Raw genomic sequence first — 19,849 nt, 5'->3', positions numbered from 1 at the left:
GGATTTCCTGGAAGCCAAGTTTAACATGTGGCCTCACTAGTAGAGGAGGCAGCTAGAGGGGCCAGGACGTGTGGCCATGAGTGTGACCCCACCCTGGGAAAATGGCATCTTCCTGAACTGCTGCTCAAGGGCTCTTGAGTGAATACCTCTGTACAGAGCCACTTCCAATGCTCGGACGGCCATTACTTCAAAAGAACCAATTTAAGTGTGGCTGACAACAATTTTTATATTTAACCAATGAGTCAGCACACAGACATCCACTGTGCTTATTCTGATGATGTTACATTTCCTCCAAGATTTCTGGAATTCCTCTTGCAGTGATGTCTCCAGAGAATTTATGAATTACATAGAAATCAGTGCTCACCACATCTCACTTGGGACCCAAATGCTATTTCCTGGCTTATTCACTCACTAGACAGGGGATCCAAATGACCATAAGCTGTTTCTAACAAAATTTACCCTAAAAGGGGCAAAAATCTACTACCAATGAGCATATTCGTTTGAATGTGTCTCTCTTTCTGAGGTCAGTTCTAAGAGTTCAAACCATTTTCAGGGATGAATGCACTGCTGGAATAAATGTGGATTTTCCCTTATTTGGAATGGATCAACCCTTTTCTGGAGGCCTATGTTTAAATACGTTCACCATCTTGTAATATTTAATTACATATAGGCTTAGTTCTGATATTCGATCATCCCTGCTACAATAACCGATTTGGAAGCTCTTACCTCAAAACAACGTAGTCCCGAGCAGGATGGGGTGCCATACTATTTTGGACATACTGGTAAATTTCGGTTTGGCTGTCCAGAATTTCAATCACTTTTGAATCCAACAGGTCTATGTCCCAGAGGTGCTGCTCTTTAAGGAGGCGCTTTAAGATATCCTCAGGCACAGCAGGGACCTCGATGGTTGACTTCCAAAGCCTCAGAGGGGGCCCTTCACTCACCTGGAAAAAGGATGCATTTTTTCAATACTAATACCATTCAGGCACGCCTAAACTTAAAGGGTTAATTGCTAGGTGGACACATGGTCAGGTGCTTAGAAGTTAGTAATTATCTGTGGCTTTAACAGGCTGCTGTCCCTGAGTATTTCAAGACGGGTCTTAGGGTCTTAAACATGAACACAACAGCTGGTGTCACCTCAGCCAAAAAAGGGCTACGTTTGTTTCTCTTGCACCCAAATCAGGATCAAGCTACAAAAAAGTCAGATCATTTATTGTGTGGTCGTCTACACTGTCCTCAATTTTTCAAGGTGGTCGAGATAGTGTCAACAAATAATTCCTATGGACCTGTCACCGTAAGCCATACAAGGTGCCTTCAGGGTTTTCCATCGTAACTCCCCCTCCCTCCATCCCCCATGTGCTATCTGTTCACTAAAGGGCCAAGAGTAGAGTGACTGACACAGGAAAGAGTGCAAGGGGATTCTGACCAAATTATTTGGAAAAACTGAAGCATGTCATAAAAAGCCCTCCAGCCCAATACCATTAGTAAAACATTCCAGAAAATTCTAGTATGATCCTGAGGAACCAAAGGATTTCATTAGAAATAGCATGAAGTCCTCTATCAGTGTTAGATTAGTATCATCCTCATCTGACCAGTTTCCACCTTCCTTGGGGAATCCGAAACACCTGGCCATCTCACTCTGTCAGGAAGGGTCTGGTGTCAGCTGCCCCGGACAATCTTTACTGGCAAAGGCTCTGGATTCTGATGAACCCAAGTCCTAACTCCTGGAACTCAACCGACTGACAACAGGGAGGGGGACTTGCCTTCTTATAGGACAGTTCCGCCTGCTCGGAAGTAGAGCAGCTGACCCAGCCTTTAAACTTCTCTTTGACCTCTTTAAACAGACTGTCCACACAGTCCTGGAGGAAGTGGTGATAGCCGGCCGACTCCTCGTCGCTTAGGCGTCCCAATGCTTCCAGAGTGAGGGGCTTCAGCTCTTGTTCAGTATAGGAATTTCGACATCGGCTCATTTCCTCAGGTACCTGTGAAGAACCGGAGAAGAAAAACAAGAAGGTTAGTCCACATATACTGTTCTCAGTGTCCGTCAATGCCCTGGATCCTCAAGGCAGTGCAGGCAGCCCAATCCCCAGTAAAAGGAGGGATGTCTCTACTGACTTTATGTGGAATTGTGAAGATACAACCAGGTCATCTTGCTAAAGGCATCTGAAGAAGTTATTCTGGCATAAGGTATTACTCTTCTTTGCAAAGTGACAGTGGGAGGCTCAGTGACTAAAACATGGCTTACAGCGATCGAGGCGGGTTTCTCAGATACAGATTTTAGTTTTAGATGATTTGTTGCTTGTGCAGTAAAGGGGCATGGAGATAGGCAATTTCTTTTCATGTATTAATTCTAATTAGTCTAATGCACACACAGATGTTTCCACTTCAAAATATATAACTCCAGCTGCCAAAAAGATCTTTTTGTAAGATGTAAATAAGTACTGAGCATAAGATGCTGTCCCTTTTCACATTACCCTCTTAACAGAGGAGCCAAACTTCCCAGCTCCTTACCTGGAAAAGCTTCTTGCACTCGGCAATCATGTGGGCCAGCCCTTGTGTTGCAGCGAGGTTTTCATTCAAATCTTTCTGATCGGGTTTGCCCAAACTTTGTTTTCTTTGCATCACCCTAGGTAGAACAGGAATAAGAGGGAGGGACCGAGTCACTATCTTTTTAATCAAGATAAATACCCACATCTTTTTAATCAAGGAAACCCAAAGGAGAGGGAAAAAAAAAAAAACACACACACACACACACAAAACATTTCACTGGAGCCTAGCTGTTGCTAAGTGGTTCAAGAGGGATTTATTTGGTCTCCAAAGTTTCCCAGGCTTTTATAAGAGACATGAAATACATTAAAGAGACTGTTTTCAGTGAAATCTAGGTCATTAAAAACGATTACTTTTCTATATTAAATAGGGCCCCTCGTAGGGTCTATGTACCTGTGGTTGGGAGGAATAAAGGAAGTTTCTGACAGGGTGTGGTGGGGGAATCCACTGAAAGTTGGGGTAAACAGTGTTACTATTCTTTCCCATTTAAGTAAACAGAACCCCCTCCCAAAGGTGAGGGATAAATCTATTGTTTCCTAGGGGGTTTTGCGGGTGATCTTATCTGATCTCTCTTCCACTCATCCCTAGTTCTCTATCCCATTAAAGTTGGAATGTGCCAGTAAACTAATAGAACCACTTAGAAAAAGGACCCTTAAGCACCGCGTGGCTTTTACAAGCAAAGCTGACTTCAACTAGCCCAACTAGGCCTCAGGCTTCTGGCTAAGAATGATTTTGCAAGTTCCTTTGGAGCTGATGAATAGGATCATGGGGGAAAAGCCCACACTCCAGGGTGAGGCCTTTCCATGGAAAAGTCACATAAGAAGAGGCTCAGCCAGACCTGGCTGTCTCCTCCTGCGAGACAAGGGCAAGGTGCTTACCTAACCAACCCCCCCCAAGCCTCATTTTCTTCATTGGTAGAATAATTTCCAACAATATCTTTGCCTCCTGTGGTTTTTGTGAGGATTAAACGAGATAAGGAGGGTAATAGGTGGGTAGTTTGGGTAGCCCTGTGCGTGGGAAAGAGTAAGTACTCAGTGAGTACGAGCCTTTCTCACTGTTCAGATAATCTGACGTCTTCCACGGTCACTCCCAAGCCCTACACACCTGTATCCTTAGTTCTGGAAGCACAGCTTTACTGGCCATGCAAAGTGACCAGGGGAACAGTGACCTTATTCCCATTTCAGTTTCTTAGGGCAGTAAATCCACATGGCTCTTTGCCAGCAGAAAGGAAGATGGTGATATCAGACCTGCCTCGGAGAGCTCTGGGGAGTGTCAGAATAAAGATATCCAAGAGTGCAGATTCAAATCCCTCCCAAACCTGGACGGTCCCACCCCACCCCAGGATGGACGTGAAGCGCCGCATGGGTGTGTCAGCTGGGGATTGAGGGTGGCCTAATTCATTTGTGCTGATTCAGGTAAGACTACAACAGAAACACAGCTGACAACCCAGGAGGCAACGCGGGCTGCCGGGGCCCGAGTCGCAGAGCATCGACCGGCACGCATACCGCATTTGCTCCGTACCTTGGAGAAGAATTCTCTCTCTTGAGGGTGTTGAGGTGGAAGAGGGAAGGCGCTAAGCACACGGCGAGGTTGGTGGGGGTCATCTGGTTTTCTTTCACCGCTGCCGTGACATCGCTCAGGAAATAAAGCAGCGTCTGTAGCACCTCCCGGTTCTCATCGGGCAGGAGCATAATGGCGGCCTTGATGGCCTGGAGGCGTTGGTCCTTGGGCACATCTGCACAACACCAGTGTTTCCCCGTCAGCTCAGTAATTTTCCAAGTACATTGCAAGAAAACATCCCAAAGTAAATAGCGGCTTCGAACACCCCAGCCAAGCACCGAATGAGCACTTGTAGAAAGTGTACTAGAGGTTAATACAGAAGAAATTATGGATTGCCACTGGCTTCACTACCCTCAAGTATTTCCTGCCTTGTGGAGGAGTCAGAAATTTTTGAACACCTACAATGCCAATATACTCCTAAATCAACCTCAAGAGTTCAACCCCAGACAATGCCTGTTCTTTAAGTTTACAGAACAGTTTTTCTCTATTCAGCACTTTTTAAAAATACCTAGTTCACTGTTCTCAATTGATGAAAACATTATAAACGTATAACTTGGCTCAGTTGCCATGAAAAGTCTTATGAGATCTCTTAGCTTTGACTACAAAATGTCCACTATCTCTGGGGGTTTTCATAGTTTTAACTGATTTGCTCATTTTTAAAATGGAAAAAGTAGGTCGCTAAAATACTCAATTTAAACAATAGCTATATTTAACTAATATTTTCTTAAGGCTGAGAAAACATACTGAGAGGCTATTATGAAAACACACGCTTGAGAAATACAACCATAAAATAATACATGTGGGGAGAAACAATGAATTAACTTTCAGGTCTCCTTTACCAAGCAAGCCTTTCAAAAGGCACGTGGTGGAAAAATCAAATCAGTCGAATGCAGCTCCATAGGACAAACTGATTAAACAGCTCCATGGTTACAATACACAACAAATACCTCGGTGGGGAAAATCTGACCTGTGTTTTTATAAAATATGAAAGGATGAAACAAAGACTGAAATAATCCAGACCAGCTCCATTTCTCATAAAATAAAGTCCAACGAGCTAGTTTTAAAGACAGTCTGAGCACTCAGAGAACCCGCCGTTAAATTACACGGCCGAAACACCACCCAGAGCCAAGAAAAACACAAGGCTGTAAAAGCTATAATCCCGATTGTGATCATTAATTTAGACAACTGTTTGCTTTAAGCTTTACTTAAAAGTGAGAAGGGCATGGGTATTGTTTTCCCAAGTATTTCTGGGAGAAGCTCAGATGAATCACAGAAAAAGATTATTTATCCATCTTACAGCCAAGATAAAATGCACAAGCACCTGTGAAATTTTAAATATGACAGGCTTGGTAGAGAGATGTGAAGCAAATGAAGTTTCTATAGACAAGGCCGAGACAGACACTGTGGTACCTGCTCTTTTTAAGCACTTTAGCTACCTCTGGTTCTAGACACTAAAGAATGCATGAGCTCCTGGATGAGAATGTAAACAGGCACACTTGCTGTCGTAATCAAAGACTGGTGATAAGGTAAATTTATTTTTGCATTATTCAGTAAGTATACAGAAACCTGTTCCAGAAGCAAGGAGGCCCCCAGAAGAGACGTCAATGACACCTGTTCCCAAGAGATCACCACGAGGAGTCAAGAGAACACCATCAAGGAAAGCAAGAGGCTTCGTGGGACCAATTTTCCTCAAAGGCCAGTAATCGTAAGATCAAAGGACACGTACATTGGTAGATCTGTAGGAAGGTTTCTGAGAGTTTGTTTGTCATAAGTGGCTCAGGGAGATCTCGGAAATACTGCTTCAGCATGTCGGCCACGTCGTAAGCAGACTGCCCCTCGTAGCTGACACAATCCGCGGCACTTTCGTTCATCTGGCGCAGAGCCTGAATCCGGGATTTGACACCTGATTTTCTGAAGAGCCCGACCTTTTGGAAGAAAAACACTCAGTGTCAGGACGAAAGCGGGAATTTCACTATGGAAGCAAAAGAAGCATGTCTGTGAGCTCCCCTGACTACAGGGTCCCCCGTGGGCAGGCTGCGGCTCTCACCTGATCCAGACAATGGTTGCGGAGGTAGCGCATGGCCTGCTGGATGCTCTGCGGCAGGGGCTGCCCCGTGCGTTGCACGTTGATGGTCAGAGGGACCCCGAACACGCTCCGGTCCTTGTAATCTGGGACCTTGATCCTTTTCATGAACTTGGGCACAGCCCTATTTAAATACAGAGGAGAGAAATGGAATGGTCACTTGCCCGACTAGATCAAACCCAGTGGGCTACAGATCTGTGCTGACTGATCTGTTAGAGTGGCCATTTAAATTTAAATTAAATGGTATTACTGATTCAGATCCTCAGTAGCACTAGGCACATTACAAGCTCTCACCAGCCATTTGTGGCTAGCGGCTACCATACTGGACTAAAACGTTCCAGCCACGGCAGACAGCAGTGTTCACCCACAGAGCTGGGCCAATGACACTTACATCACCTTTCCTCGGTGGGGGAGTCTCCTGAGGTCTATATTAACCCTGAGGTCTATATTCTTAAGGCAGCTATAGGTTTCCTTAGAAAATGGTGGGACAAGACAGAATAGAAGCATAAACAACATGTAATACCCTAAAATTAGGTACTTCTTGATAGGGTCTGAAAAATAAGGTTCCCATTTGTCCTAAAAAAAAAAGGGCAAGAATCATTTTTAAGTTCTTGATGAGATACAATGCTTTTAGGATAAAAAGGATCCGTAACACTTGCTAGAGGAGAAAACAGCAAATTCACAATGCTGGTCTATCACAATGAGAGCCAAACTCCAGAACGCGACAGTGGGGCCACACTGAATGACCTGAAGTCAAAATAAATTCTCCTGTCGCTGACCCTGGGGAGTATAACATCTTTAGGTTTCTAAGGGAAGATGGAAAAGGGAACAATGAGGGTTTTGTGAGCCAGTCCCAGGTTCCCTGGAGTACTGAAACCAGGGTCCAACCCCAGCAGTATACGCCAAAGCAGGAAACCGATGTCATGCATTTAAGGTTGTCAAGCAGAAATTTCAGCTCTACAAATGACCTCTCTGAATAGGGCAAGAAAGGGCAAGGCCAATGAGGAAAAAAGCTTTTGTGTAGAATTTCTCTCTACTCCATGGATCCCACAATGTGAGGCTTTTATTTGGTTTTGACTCACTGGAAAAACTGACCAGAGCTCGAGAAGTATTATGGACTTTTAGATTCTTGAGGGTTTGGTGGGAAGCAAGGGGGAGGGGAGAGGGGGGGCACTCCAAAATGAGAGTCCACAATATGCAGTTTTAAATAGCCAGCAGGGAAAATATTACTCTAAAGCACAGATGAACACTGCAGAAGACAGACCACTTTGGCTTTCAAGTGCTTACAAATAGCCACAATACGGTACTGTTTATAGCTCTAGGAAAGGTAAAAGTAAAGAGCAGAGTCAAATTTGTATTTCCATATAGTTAAATATATGGAATCATAGCTATAAGTGTGGCATAGTACTTGCTTTGTCAGGGGAGAAAAGCCCAGCAGCGGAATGTAGAAAGAACACATTACGATCCCCACTGAGAATCTGAAGCATGTGGGGATAAACCGTTCAATACTTATTTCTGTCATTCAGAACAAACAACTTCTGTATTTAGCAAGGCTCACATAATAACAGCCTTTGAACAGGAGGTACTTTGATGCTGAAGTTAAACTCACTACAGTCCTGAGGACAGGAGGAGCTAGGGAAGGAAAGAACAGTTATGCTGCTGTGCCTAATCTCCCAAGCTATGATGCTTTGCTACGGAATCACTAACAAGGTGGACTCCTCCTGTTTTTATAAAAAGCTGTCGTTACACAACTGTGCAATAAAAACTCAGATTTGCAGTCGACAATGCAAAATGCACTGAGTTGTCAATCTAGAGAGATTTCTCCATTTCACAACGACATTAAAAAAAAAATTAAGATCTGCCCATATTTAGATGATATCCATGACCCACCCTGCCCAACAATCTACATCTCACATTATACACACTAAAGGCCATGCTGTGATTTCCAAAAGTAATCATGAACAATTTGTCCAATAACTCTCACCTATTATTTATACTTTAGTCTGTAATATTTTGCAGTAATGAATTTCTTAATTCATTAATTCACTCTTTGCTGGGGAAAAGCATAACCTCAACTCTTTAGTCCAGATAAGGCTTTTAAGTGCTGCTGCAAATATATGCATTAAAAATGATTCATGAAAACATACACAAACAGGGTTCTGAGGCCAGGTACTGGACACATCAAGCATTTCAGAGATATCTTATAATCTAAACAATGTTATTCTTTCCTTCCTTCTATAAATATGATCTGATACTGTATATATAGATCTACCTACAGTGGTCTATTTCTTTCCTGGGAAGGAGGCACCTGTCCACCACCACAGAGAAGAGAAATCACCTGCATTCTCCCCCCATCAACTGGCAATCTCGCATTGAGAAAACTGGAAACTCAACCAACCAATCCTGCAGGCAATTCCCTAATGCTATGCAGGTTAAAACAGTATCAAACCTGGTCTCAAGAATGCAGAGATTGATTGCATTTGAATGATACATCAAATATATTAATAATGAACTGATGCATACTTAGTGTTGGGACAGCCTCAAGGAGCTGACCAAAACCACTATTTTCAGTTTCAATGCACTGAGTGGACTAAACTCTTACCAGCTAAATCCGTGCTTGTTAGAAGGTGTGTATTTTTCCAGCAGGGCCGTCAACTTTAAGAGCGAGTATTTCTGCAGCAGGTTCATCTGGACCACAGACTGGCAGTTAATCTGCAGCGACACAGAGTTTAAGCTCGGCCGATGAGAGCTCTGGAAGCTGTGCCATCTCAGCCTGGGCCTGGGAGAGAAGAGTGAGGGAACACAAGTGAGTGCAAAGGCTTTTTAATAGGTAGATGTGAAATCAGCAATGAGCTGCTGGCTGACACCTTAATTTTAGGGTCTGAGAGGACTCTTTCTTTCTGAGTGTTAGGAATTTCTGAGCTGGCCCTTTCCTGAGGAACTTGGATGGCTATGAATGCCACACTTAATTTTATTTACTCCTACTGAAGCAGCCCCTTTCTGATCCCCCCTTCCCCAATCTGGCCACAGAAGGAAAAGCTCTTACCTATTGGACCTTGTCAGGGAAGCCCCAACCCCAGAATCCCTTCTTTCCGGGATGTCTGAGGGCTCCTCAGGCTCATTCAGTGAGGTGCCTGTGCTGTCCAGGTCGCTGGGTGTGGTTCGATCATTGTCCACCTCGAGGTGTATCTGTTTTGGAGATGACGGGCAAGGAGAGACCGAGTCTAGGGCCGAGTCAGAGTCGCCCTCGTCTGAAAACTTCTCTGACCACTGGTTGACTATCCGCTGCATCCCCTTCACGTGGTAGAGGATGTCATCCAGCTCGGGGAAGATGTCCTCATTCTCCAGGTCGGCCAGATCCCCCGAACTGGAGTAGAGGAGGGAACCCGGCACGTTGTCATAGATACTCAGGCGGCTGCTCACGGAGCTGGAGGAGTTGCGTCTCTTCAGGTCCTTGGGGCTGTCGTTGCTGTTTTCTCTCCTCAGGCTGATATGGCCAGGGCCGTGGAAGCTTCCAGTCCTCCAGTTCACGGAGGTGTTGTTTCTCGAGGGAGAGAAACTGCCATTGGAGAGGGCCTTGGGGAAAGTGCCGGGTTTGTGGTCTTCTGGGATGTAGAACACCGTGTCCTCTGGGTAGCTCTCACAGTTTTTAAAGTTCTGCTCCATCACGTTGTTGAAAGTTGACTGATTGAAAGGGTCAAAGCCCTCTAGGTACATGCCCACCCGCTTGCTGCAGGCGCTGAGGCTACGGGTCCGGGTGACGGGACTTGGGGTGCTGACAGCACTGCTGGTGTCGGACTGGCTGCTGCTACTGCTGGTCTGCGTGGAGCTGGAAATGCTCCTCTTTCGTACCATGGGGACGTTGATGTGGTTGCCGTTGAGGGCGGAGATCTCCACGCAATTCAGCTGCTTCAGCTTTTCCGCGTCCATACCCTCCTGCAGAATGGGCCCACTGATGATGAGCCCCAGCTTGGGGGGTGCTTTGTGCTTGCCGTGGTGGGAACCCCTGAGCTTCAGGCTCTCCATTCTTTTCAGCAGACTGCGCGTCTTGGACTTGGTGCTCTTCTCGTGGCCCTTCATGCTAAAGCTGAAGCTGGACAGTTCCTTGGGAGAGGGCAGGCTGCAGAAAGAGTCGTCATTGCCCACAAAGTGGCTGGAGGAGCAGACGCTGATGACGGAGTTTGTCCGGGGTGTGGCAGCTTCCGCGTCGTGGGGGGCCTGGCTGGGGAGGCTGCTGGTGCTGCTGAGGCTGCGGACAGAGGACACCTCGTGGCGCTCACTGAGGTCTGTCAGCATGCTTTCATGGCTCGTGGCAGTCTGCAGGTGGGAATCGTCTGGGGACCCAGGGACTGGGTCCTGCTTTGGAGAAAAGACATCAAACTCTTCAAGGCGGGACCACCTCTTGCTATCCCTCTGGAAAGTCCATTTGCCACTTATTGCACAAGGCTCATCCTCGTCCGAATCCTCGCTCTGCAAGGACAGAATGGAGCCACTCTTATCCCGGAACCGGCAGACAGCAGGAGAAGGACATGTGCTAAGGGCAGACGGCCAGGAGACTGCTCAAAATACACAGCCAGTGTCGAGCCTCCTCTTATTATCTTTAATTTATTCTTTTAATAACAAAGAGATATGTTTAAAGAATTTAACAGAAAAAAGCCTGACCCTGTGTTGCAAGCTAAATAAGAGTTATTTCATGCATCTGGGATCCACAGACTGCTCTTTAGTTGCTCACAGAGGAAACCTCTGAGATCACTGAAAATTCCAGGCATGTAAAATATTTTGAATTGCAGTCAGCAATGGGTAGGACTCCCTCTGGACTACCTCCAGATCTGCTGCTGATAGTATGTGTTTATATTCCCTTTTGCAATTAAAAAGGCAGTTTTCAAACACTATGAAGAACGGTAACTTAAATCTCCAGCCACTCTAAAAGTTTGCAAGATCTCCTAACAGACTAATGGAGACACATCTCTTTAGTTTGATACTTTTCGGCCTCTTACCTGCTCTTTTCCTTCCCCTCCCTCAGCAGACACGGGCTGAGAGCTAATGTCACAACTGCCCTGTGAAGTTTCAACTTCAGACATGCTATAGGCAATTTAACAAGGCTTCACAAATACCTGGTCTGGACAGCATACAGCATTTGTAAACACTAAGTAACATCTTTGCTGATTGTGCCTGATTTATGTACAGGACTCAGGGTTATGCTGTAACACAAACCACTACATCTTAGACTCACACAATTTGGTATGATACCTATCTTTTCCCCCAGTGTGGAAAATATCATATGACCCACTCTTACAGGACAATGAGCAAAGAGCATTAAAAACTGACTTGTATACTCGTCTGACAGCTCAGTGGGTGCTGAGGTTCCAGCTCATTTGCTTAAAAGGTTTAAATCTCTGAGAAGGCAACTTCTGGCAGGTCAGGCACTCCAGGGTATTTAAAATCTGCACTCAGAGCAGTTAGAAGCATGTTCTTTGACCAAACTTATTTTTGTTTACTCTAATTTGTGACACTCACTCCCAGAACTACACCCACTTCTTCTCCTGAGATCTCATAAAAGGTCCTCACATTTCATATGTAGAAGAAAATAGCATCCAACTCAGTGATGTGTCACCATTTAACTAGAATGTGTGGGATTCCCTGCTTCCCCCCTTCCTTCCCCAATTCCTTTCCTCCCTCCAAATCTCTTATTATTCTTCAATATTCCACAAAGCAGCCTTCGCTCTCATTTATACAGCTTTGAAACATAGTTGTTACCGCTATATATGGGAAAAAAGAATGCTTCCCCAAGAACTTCACCTCGATTTTCAATGGAGAGCAATGCAAAATCCACTGGGCCTCCCTAAGCCTTAGGCCTTTAAGAGTTACTTAATGCAAAGCAAAAGATGATTTCTTCAGATCAAAAAGAGTGGCAAAACAAATTTATTGGCTGGCTGCAGCTATTGGTTTCAAATATCTAATGCTAAACAATCTTTGGTAATTTTGAGTTCACTATTAATATCAAAATGTGGATGTTTTAGACCAAGGAAAAAAAGAGGTTGAGAAATATAACCTATGTAAAAATATATAATCCAGTTTGGGCTTTGTCTGACTTCCTCCCATCCTATTATACATTTTATATACTCACTCTCTTCCGATGAGGACTAATTTCTAGCTTCATCACCGCACATTTGTTTAAAGTATTTAGACGCCTATGGAGCAAAGAAAAAATATTAGCGAAGATAAAAAATGACTGATGAGTAGATACATATATTTTTTTCAAACAGTTGCCAGGCTTAATGAGTTTCTTTGACCAATTAACATCTGTAACTTATTATAAGAGTATTAGAAACTTCTTTAAAAAGTGAGTAGTTTCAAAACACTTTTAGATGCCTTTCATTTAAATTTAATTTTATTGTTTTATACTAAATGGCACAATGCGATGGGGTACAGTCACAAGGTGCCTTTTATTCTTCATGGAACAAACAACTGTCAGAGAGAAAATAACTTCCAATAACCCCTGTGTTGGGCCTTCGGTAGCTCTACATAGTGTCAAAAACTAAGAGCCAGCAATGTCTACTTTCATAGAGACAAGAACAGCAAAAAGCAACCAACTAGAGTTGTTGGCAAAATAATGTATTCTAACTCAAATCAAAATTCAAATAAAAAAAGATAATTTTTATTTATCTTCAATAAAATAATCATCTTAGCTTGTTTTAAAAATTCAGCGACCTCTTATACATAGCAAATTTGAGCCCTCTTTAATACCCAATTATTTTTACATCTTCCTATATAGGAAAAGGTTTTTTGTATAGTCATGGCAAAAGCACAAAGGATTATTTAAAAATGTGTATACTAATCAGCTGTTAAAGAGGCTGAAAAGGAGATCAGACTTCGATTGGAGATATGAACAAAATGGACTTGGTTGAGATTGGGGTAGATCAGACTAAAGGGTAGAGGATGATTTTAACTGTGTTTTAAAACTTTGGTTTCTATGTGGGACCAAAGGAAGAGGTGTTTATTTGGTACAAAATCTATTATTTTCTGTAGCACACTATATAATTTAACTTGTATGGTCAGTTTACTCAAATACCATAATTACATGGAACCTTGACTAGGGCGTGAGATCTTGTTGGTTTGTACAGGTTAGCATGAAGCCCTGCTACAACCCAAAGTAATTCGGACAGAGAATAAAAAGTATTTGCAAAGCCCCCTTGAGGAACTGCAGAAAACTGTGGAAATATTAAACTTCCCCACCTGGGGAATTCTTGATGTTCTCGTAAGCATTGGGGACTACCAATTCAGTAGGCCAGACCTTGATCTTGGGGCTTGTCCTTATAAAACTTGTTACTGCAAAGGAGAGGCTAAGCCTACTCATAATCGTCCCTAAGAGTCACCCCCAGGGAACCTCTTTTTTTTTTTATTCAGATGTGGCCCCCCTCCAAGTCAACTCTACAGGTAAACTCGCTGCCCTCCCCACTGTGTGGGACATGACTCCCAGGGGTGAAAATCTCCCTGGCAACGTGGGACATGACCCCCAGGATGAGCTTGGACCCTGTGTTGTGGGATTGGGAAAGCCTTCCTGACCAAAAGGAGGAAGAAAAATGAAACAAAATACAGTTTCAGTGGCTGAGAGATTTCAAATGGAATCCAGAGGTCATTCTAGAGGTAACTCTTATGCTCTATATAGATATCCCCTTTCAGTTTTTAGTGTATTTGAATAGCTAGAAGGAAATATCTGAAACTGCTTAACTGCAATCCAGTACCCTTGATTCTTGAAGGCAAGTATATAACTATATAGTTTATATGGTGTGACTGTGTGATTATGAAAACCTTATGACTTACACTCCCTTTACCCAGTGTATGGACAAATGAGTAGAAAAATGGGGACAAAAAGTAAATCAATAATGGGGGGAGGAGGAGTATGGGATGTTTTGGGTGTTCTTTTTACTTTTATTTTTATTCTTATTCTTATTTTTATTTTTTGGAGTAATGAAAGTGTTCAAAAATTGATTGTGGTGATGAATGCACAACTATATGATGATACTGTGAACAACTGTTTTACACTTCCGATGTTTGTATGGTATGTGAATATATTTCAACAAAATTTTTTTTAAAAAGTATATACCACAGATTCATGGATCAAAACAGACTTTTAACACAGGCATGTCAGGTCAGATTCTTCTTTGGACTAGGAGTCATATTTCAACTTTTAATACTTTCTACCCTTCCAACTAGTAATGTCAATTTAGAATTAGGGAAATAATTTAGTTTCACTGAAATGAAATACTTAAAAAACAGACAAAAAACAGAACCTTACTGGTAAGTAATGGAATACCTGAAAAAAGAAACTCTTCAAATATGCTGGAATAAACAGTATGTAAAAAATGTGAATGACAGCTTTTCAGCCCCAATTCTTTCTAACATTTTCCAGATTACCATCACTCAGTCTTCCTCAAATCAGCCTTGACCATCTGCTGTCTTGTGTCGTGGCTCTCCCCACCAATTTTCTTGTTTTTCTTAAAATTGCAATTCTTACAATTTCATGGGATAAAAGCATTTATTCACAAAAATTCAAACTGACCGTGCAACCTCTCTTGAAGGCTTTATCTTCCTCATCCTGCTCTTGCAACTTGTCTAACAACTGTGATGCATCAGGATAGAAAATATTTTCGCCTGCCTGATAAGACTGCCTTTGATTTCAAAGATTACGTGGCAGCCTGTTTCCAGAAAACAAAGATAACATAGTGTGTCTACGTTCAGAAAAATTTTCTCTGTTGATGGGGAGGGAGAGAGAAAATGTTAAAAGTTGTCAGACTTTAAAAATGAGTGGATTTAATGCCCTTCTCTATGGGGCATCAATTACTTAAATGACTTACATCCATGGTGTTGTAGTTCTCAAATGTTTTCAAGATTTAAAGAATCCCGAGTCATTATAGTTAGTCTTAAATCTGGGTTTCGTTAATCAAACCTGTAATCTAATCCCCACTTGACTTCATTTGGGCTTTAATGGTTGAGTGGTGTTTATAACCGAAGTTACTAGGCATGGAAGCCTGTGGGACTAGGGAGAGGTGTTTAATTCACAAGTACTCCATTCGAAGTCAAAGGAAAGAGACCCAGTAGGCCAGTTTTACAAAGGACAAAGTTATCTTTGTATTCTGGTAGCACCAAGCTAACTGGTGCTAACGACATTACAATTTTGAAGCTCCTAGGTTATTCCCTGAGGTTTCTGTGGGACTCATTTGTCCCTAGGGCATCCAAGAAATGCCTAACAGTAGCTCCTTATCTGCACCCAGACAGTGCCAACATTAAATAATTGCACCAGCAAGACCCGACTGGGTGCTCCAACTGGGCTAGGCCCCAGGCTATTTCATTTTCATCCTCACAACTCTACAGCAGAGATTTTACCATTTACTTTCCTTGTATAGATGAAGAAATGGGGCTTTGAGATCACAGATCTTGCTGAAGTCCACACAAAAATATAAAATTCTTAAGTTTTTAACAGTAAGTATTAGTGATGGTAATAAATTGGGGCATCTGTTATCCTAAGGATGACTTCTCAAATGAATGGCCGAAACACTGGTTTCATATGTGCCTGTCCAGAGGCCCCAGCCACACTGCTCCTGAGGTTGCTAAACAGGAATGTGTCATTCATCTCTGCTGCAACTTGGACACTGCTCTGAGGAGGAGGGAGCACTCTAAGGAGGAGGGAGCACGAGGTTGGGGGAGGCGTGCACAAAAGGCTCAGGAGCTCTGTGGCATGGAGATGCAAGCACCCTGGCACAGCAGCCGGGGAGATCTGGGGCTCATCTTACTCAAAATGAAAACGGGAAAGCAGAAGAAAAGGGAAAGGAAAAAGGAACAATTTTCAAAGTAAAAGTCTGACATATAAAAATTATTCCAATTCTTAAAAAGGTTATTTTCTTGGAATTAGTGCAAATGGCTTTAAAAACATTATTTGCTTCCCTTTTCAGAGAAGAGAAATAGTAACAAAGTTAAACTGTACTATAAAGTAGGCTGCTTTACATAGCTCGGGCATGTTAAGGGCTGCCTTACCACACAGAGGACTCTGAAGATAAGGGTACGGATATCTACTTTTCATTACATGTTATCGCCTCATTGACTTAATTCGTTGGTGTGTTATAGGAAGAGTTCATTTTAATTCCAAAGGAAAACAATGTGTCTCAGCAGCTACCAAGTCACAAGAGGCAGTTACCCGAGATGTTTCTAGATCACAGTTCAAAATAATGTCTAGCTATAGGCTTTGAGACAAGGCAGTACTTCTCCAGCATTAATACTGGGTAGATTGATCTCATAATCCTGACTTTATCAACAGGGTTGGGTTATGCAGCAAAGATGGCAAGACTGCTGGGACAAAAGCCAATCTCTCCAAGGAAACAAATATAGAAAAATTCTTACAAGTGTGTGTGTCTAAGAATGCCAGGTTGTGGCAATGTGGAATATGACTCCCAGGGAAGAATGTAGACCTGGCATCGTGGGATGGAGAACATCTTGACCAAAAGGGGGATGTGAAAGGAAATGAAATAAGCTTCAGTAGCAGAGAGATTCCAAAAGGAGCCGAGAGGTCACTCTGGTGGGCACTCTTACGCACAATATAGACAACCCTTTTTAGGTTCTAATGAATTGGAATAGCTAGCAGTAAATACCTGAAACTATCAAACCACAACCCAGAACCCATGAATCTTGAAGACAATTGTATAAAAATGTGGCTTATGAAGGGGGACAGTGGGATTGGGGGAGCCATGGGGATCATACTCCCCTTTCTTTAGTTTGTGGATGGATGAGTGGAAAGGTAGGGGAAGGAAACAAACAAGCAGACAAGGGCGCCCAGTGTTCTTTTTTACTTTAGTGGCTCTTTTTCACTAAAAGAATTATTATTCTGGTTATTTTTGTGTGTGTGGTAATGAGGGTAATGAGGGTGTTGGGGATTGATTTTGGTGATGAATGTACAACTATGCAATGGTACTGTGAACAATCGAATGTACGATTTGTTTTGTATGACTGCGTGGTATGTGAATGTATCTCAATAAAATGAAGATTTAAAAAAAAAAAAAAAAAAAAGAATGCCAGGTAGGCATTAAATTCATTCCCTAAACCTAGGGGTCCCATAATTGCGATGTTTGGTCACTGCCAAAGTTCAGTATGAATATAGTTCTAAAAAAAATGTTTAACTCTGCAAATCTTCTGCCCTAAGTAGAAAATGTTCAGAGATCAGCTGCTACCCAATTTTTGACCAAATGAGCTATAAGATCAATAGATGGTATAGGTATATGAATGTTTGTAACAAACTTTCACTAAACAGAATGCCAATACATACATGGGAGCACTTGTAATATCTGTAAAACATGGTCCAAGAAGAGGGGGTGGGGCAGTGAAAGAAACCATGTAAGAATTATTCTGTGAAACTTTTAAGCTGAGCTTCTGTAAATGTTACCATATGTATGGTATCACATGCATAGTATATCAACCATATACCATCTGGTACACCATATGATGTGTCAACTGTTCAAAATATTTCAACAAAGCAAAAGATGGCAGTCTCCACAAAGTCTGCTAGTCAGGGCAGAACATCACAATTTACAAGGCAAGATTTCAAACAACACTGTAGCTTCTTTATTTGCTGGCTCCTGAATTTCATGGGCTGAGAGGACTTATGGAATATGCTGGTTTAGCAAAATGTGAATTTCACATAATCAGAAAAACAAGGATCCCAACTACTCTGACAACTCAGCACTTTTCAAAGGAAGGTGCTTGAAATATACTGTATATGGCTCTTCTCTTTTTCTTCTGAATATCTGCTGAGGCCTCTCAAAAGGGAAATAATTTCTCAAGAAAAGTATATTTATGGGAACATGTGGACCTTGGGTTTTCTGTTACAGACAAGCTGATGACTGCTACTGTGAATTCTGAACAATTTTCTATTTACAAAGAAAATTCACCTTTCTCTGCATACTCAAAAGTGCTGCAGATTTGGGCCTGATAATTTTTAAAGCACTTTGACTGCAAATCCATCACTGCATTTTCTTCTCACAACTAGCCAGTAAGGTGCTGTTCTATGTGTAAGAGAACAGTGAAGTCCTACCAGAACATACAGAGTCTGATTATAGCTCAAGGTCCTTCACAAAATGGAATACATTTTCCAAGAAAGCCTTGACAAATAAAAGCAGTTCCAATTCTTAAGGATTAAGACGTAGGAGCACACATTTATTTTATTCAAAGGAGCTGGCTTTTTGAATGGTACTCAGAGCCAGTGAAAATCACGAAGTTTACAGAAGTCTCTTCCTTGCAAAGTCTAGGGTGTTCTCTTCAGAACAGGAAACCTACATGTCAAACTGATATTCCCAAAATAATGTATTCAAGAATTTATCCATGATCCTTTGGGCTGAAATGCTGCCGTAATATTTTTATGAACCAGGAATTACCCAGTTGTTACTGCTTTTTAAAAGGCCCACTCACTAAATGGCTTAAAATGTGTGAAATGGATGATCTTATGTAATGCTTAAATATTTCTTACTTATGAGTAAGCTCATTTATATGGCTTATCACCAATGATGAATTGAAAATAAAGTTACTCTGCTCCACATCTAAGCATGAAAACATTTAAAAAATGTCTGGGGCAGTTCATTCTCCAGATGCTGACTTCTTTCCCTCATAAACGGCATTAGTGACATTTCCCCACTCCAGATGACATAGCTATGATATTACGTACCACAATGCTGAGCATGAAATTAGGTCTCTTTCAGTTCTAAGCAGTCATCTGAACAGACTTGAAAAGGACAGTGTTTCTGTGGTTAATATGGAGGTTTTTTTTTCCTTTTTGAACCATGAGAATTAGTCTATTCCATGCACCAATTCTCAATATCCTACCTTTCCCTAAAGCCACTGCTTCAGTTAGCTGCCTCAAGCAACACTGTATTATAAAAGACATAAAAACAGTATTTCTCACAGGGCTACCATGGCTTTCTTTGCCTATAAAGGGGAAAAAAATATTGGACATAATTCTACCTTCTTGATGTTTCTTCAAGTTAAGAGACTGAGATTAAAAGAAACCTGATTCTAATTTTGCAGTCAAATCAACATGTGAATTTTGTCAGTATGCAATTTTTTTCCAGAATTTAAGCTTTTATTGCTAATGTTTTGAGAAAAATCACAAAGGACGAATAACTCAAAATGAATAAAAATGTCAGGAAGATTGTGAAAGGTTTACTAGTATCCCAATATTGTCTGCTTCATGTTTTATTACTTCTGCCTCACTAAAACCTGCAAGCTGCTCCTAGGTCTGAAAATCCACCAGCACAATGAACAAGGATTTCTGACAGTTTTATTCAACATTTAACATCAATGCTTGTTTAGCTGCCTGTCTTCTGTATTAAGGATTGTGCAGAGTTAGTTTACAGCCTTATTTAATCCTATTGTTACTCTTTCATACCTGGGATAACTGAAGCTTTCCTGGAATTCAAACAATGGTTCCTTGCTCTGGTCTGCCTTAACCTACACCCTTCATTTATTATCCTGAAGGTGTTATTTCCATTCAATAGAACAACAGTTTTGACTGTAACTGTTAAGGTACCTGGTTTGGACTGTGTGGTCAGTTTCTGCCTTTAAAAAAGAACAGTACTATTTGAGCACTCCTAGGACAGTGTGGGTGCTATTTTACTG

At 42.1% G+C, this 19,849-nt stretch overlaps 1 protein-coding gene across 5 annotated transcripts in view; it reads right to left on the bottom strand.

The window, feature by feature from the left end:
* Positions 1–19,849, bottom strand: part of DLC1 (DLC1 Rho GTPase activating protein) — a 438,081-nt gene that overhangs the window by 3,414 nt on the left and 414,818 nt on the right. For all 5 annotated transcript variants that reach the window (XM_037831250.1, XM_037831249.1, XM_037831252.1 and 2 more), the window contains 9 exons: positions 12,318–12,381; positions 9,237–10,660; positions 8,793–8,969; positions 6,155–6,314; positions 5,834–6,032; positions 4,069–4,282; positions 2,512–2,626; positions 1,764–1,982; positions 727–944 (listed from right to left, as the gene is read on the bottom strand). In XM_037831250.1, the coding sequence (XP_037687178.1) occupies positions 727–944; positions 1,764–1,982; positions 2,512–2,626; positions 4,069–4,282; positions 5,834–6,032; positions 6,155–6,314; positions 8,793–8,969; positions 9,237–10,660; positions 12,318–12,381 (2,790 nt within the window). The remainder of the gene's footprint in view (positions 1–726; positions 945–1,763; positions 1,983–2,511; positions 2,627–4,068; positions 4,283–5,833; positions 6,033–6,154; positions 6,315–8,792; positions 8,970–9,236; positions 10,661–12,317; positions 12,382–19,849) is intronic.

The sequence above is a fragment of the Choloepus didactylus genome, chromosome 3 (assembly GCF_015220235.1).
Source record: "Choloepus didactylus isolate mChoDid1 chromosome 3, mChoDid1.pri, whole genome shotgun sequence".
NCBI lineage: Eukaryota > Metazoa > Chordata > Mammalia > Pilosa > Megalonychidae > Choloepus > Choloepus didactylus.
Note: the sequence above shows the minus strand (reverse complement) of the source record. Positions and strands in the feature narration are given on the sequence as shown.